At 43.2% G+C, this 1939-nt stretch overlaps 1 protein-coding gene across 1 annotated transcript in view; it reads left to right on the forward strand.

Moving 5' to 3' along the window:
• The window catches only part of ezh1 (enhancer of zeste 1 polycomb repressive complex 2 subunit), a gene marked incomplete in the record, with an annotated part of 16936 nt that overhangs the window by 13311 nt on the left and 1686 nt on the right, over positions 1-1939 (forward strand). Inside the window, 4 exon segments of the mRNA XM_024271735.2 lie at positions 630-658; positions 724-849; positions 1542-1720; positions 1793-1888. Of these exon segments, the coding sequence (XP_024127503.1) occupies positions 630-658; positions 724-849; positions 1542-1720; positions 1793-1888 (430 nt within the window).

The following is a 1939-nucleotide window of genomic DNA, read 5'->3' on the forward strand; positions in this document are numbered from 1 at the left end:
AATTAAAATACTACTGGGACTGTTTTTTCTTTTAAAATTAAAAAAGTTGTCACATGGGGACTTTAAATGTAATTTTTTAACAAACAATTCACATTTTCATCATCAGAACACAGTGGAGTCACTAATGGACGTTCGTATTGATTCGATTTTCACTTTGTGCAACCGGTGAGGTCCTATCCGTCGTTTAAAAAAAAAAAAAGTAGTGAGCATGGTGTCCGAATTGCTAAAATCTTTATAGCTTTTTAGCAGTCAGGGTTGGAAATTTCTGACATAACCAGTGTCTTCAAGTTCGGACGGCACTCCCTCTTGATGACATCATCAACAGTCGACGGTGAGCTACATTAGCACGGCGCTGCTAGAAATACGTCAGTTTTATAACTTTATAAAGGTCGTGCTAAAACAAAAAAGTAAATTTTCATGTAAACTTCTTTGATTCAGAGCAAATCCAAGTGAAGAAATGCAGAAGGCTCTGCTTCCTCCGCGATGAGGGTTAGCCCTTCAAGAACAATTTTGGACCTCCCTATCACTTCAAATGCCCCTACGATTGGAGGGATTCGGATTCAGCCTAACACTAAAGTTTCCATGTTTTTACTCTCTAAAATAACTCCATTCAATGTTTGATATTCCAGGTTATGGGCAAAAATCCAGCTAAAAAAAGGTATGTGTACTTTAAAAGATTGTATGATTCACGTGGATACATCTAAAGACTTTTTTATGTTCCAGATAACTCGTCCAATCAAGTGTACAACTATCAGCCGTGTGACCACCCCGACCACCCATGTGACAACTCCTGTCCGTGTGTGATGACCCAAAACTTTTGTGAGAAGTTCTGCCAGTGTGAGAATGAATGTAAGTCTCAGATCGAGCGGATGTCTTTTCAGTGGAATTGCCACATTTTCCACTGGAAGGACTGAATGGATTCTGGTGGGGAGGGGGGCGGGGTCGTCTGTTTAATGTATTAAAGCTCACGTGTCTACAGTGTGATTTTCTCTCGCCAAACTTTAGCTCAAGCGGCCACATGAAGGAAGATGTTCTTTTCGAGTATTCGAACTAGAGAAGTAAACAGTTTCTTGACTTGTTGTGGTTCGCTTACACCCCCCCACCCCCCCTTTTCTGGTTACGCCGCCTTTTCCCGTAGCCGAGGAGGGCCAGCGCCAAACAGGAAGCAGCCCCCAGTTCAACATGTGTGTGCTCCAAAGGCTTGGAGGGAAATCAAAGGGATGTGACAGGCGCTCCGGCTGATATACAGTATGACTCAAACGGCTCAGAAAAACTTCAAGATACAGACGCACAAAAGCCGCAGAGGAAAAGGGAAAAGAATGTAAAAGACATACGCTATGGAAGGACAGAAAGGCTGTCTGGACCACTTGTGGAAAACATTCCGGTTATTTCTGTCTGCTTTTTTCATTCGACCTGAGAAACTTTAAGAATGAGGAACTGGATCTGAATGTGCTCTGAGCAGTTACTTTTTATATTGCTGCATAAAATGTTCTGTTTGCAATTTTCCTGTCAAAGCCTCTTGTGTTTTGAATGTTTTCCAGGCCAGAACCGCTTCCCAGGCTGCAGATGTAAGACCCAGTGTAACACTAAGCAGTGTCCCTGCTACTTGGCTGTGAGGGAATGTGACCCAGATCTGTGCATGACTTGTGGCGCTGCAGACCACTGGGACAGCAAAGTGGTGTCTTGCAAGAACTGCAGCATCCAAAGAGGCCTAAAAAAGGTACACAGGAGGTCATACCAGTCACTGTAAACAGTCGTTTATACTGTAGGTCTCATGTGACTTCTCTTTTAGCACCTTTTGCTCGCTCCGTCGGATGTTGCCGGGTGGGGCACCTTCATCAAAGAGCCTGTCCAAAAAAACGAGTTTATCTCTGAATACTGTGGAGAGGTAAGTCCAGGAAATTGACTCTGATTTTTTTTTAAAGACCCACTCTGATCA

The sequence above is a fragment of the Oryzias melastigma genome, linkage group LG8 (genome assembly GCF_002922805.2).
Source record: "Oryzias melastigma strain HK-1 linkage group LG8, ASM292280v2, whole genome shotgun sequence".
In the NCBI taxonomy this organism is placed as follows: Eukaryota; Metazoa; Chordata; class Actinopteri; order Beloniformes; family Adrianichthyidae; genus Oryzias; species Oryzias melastigma.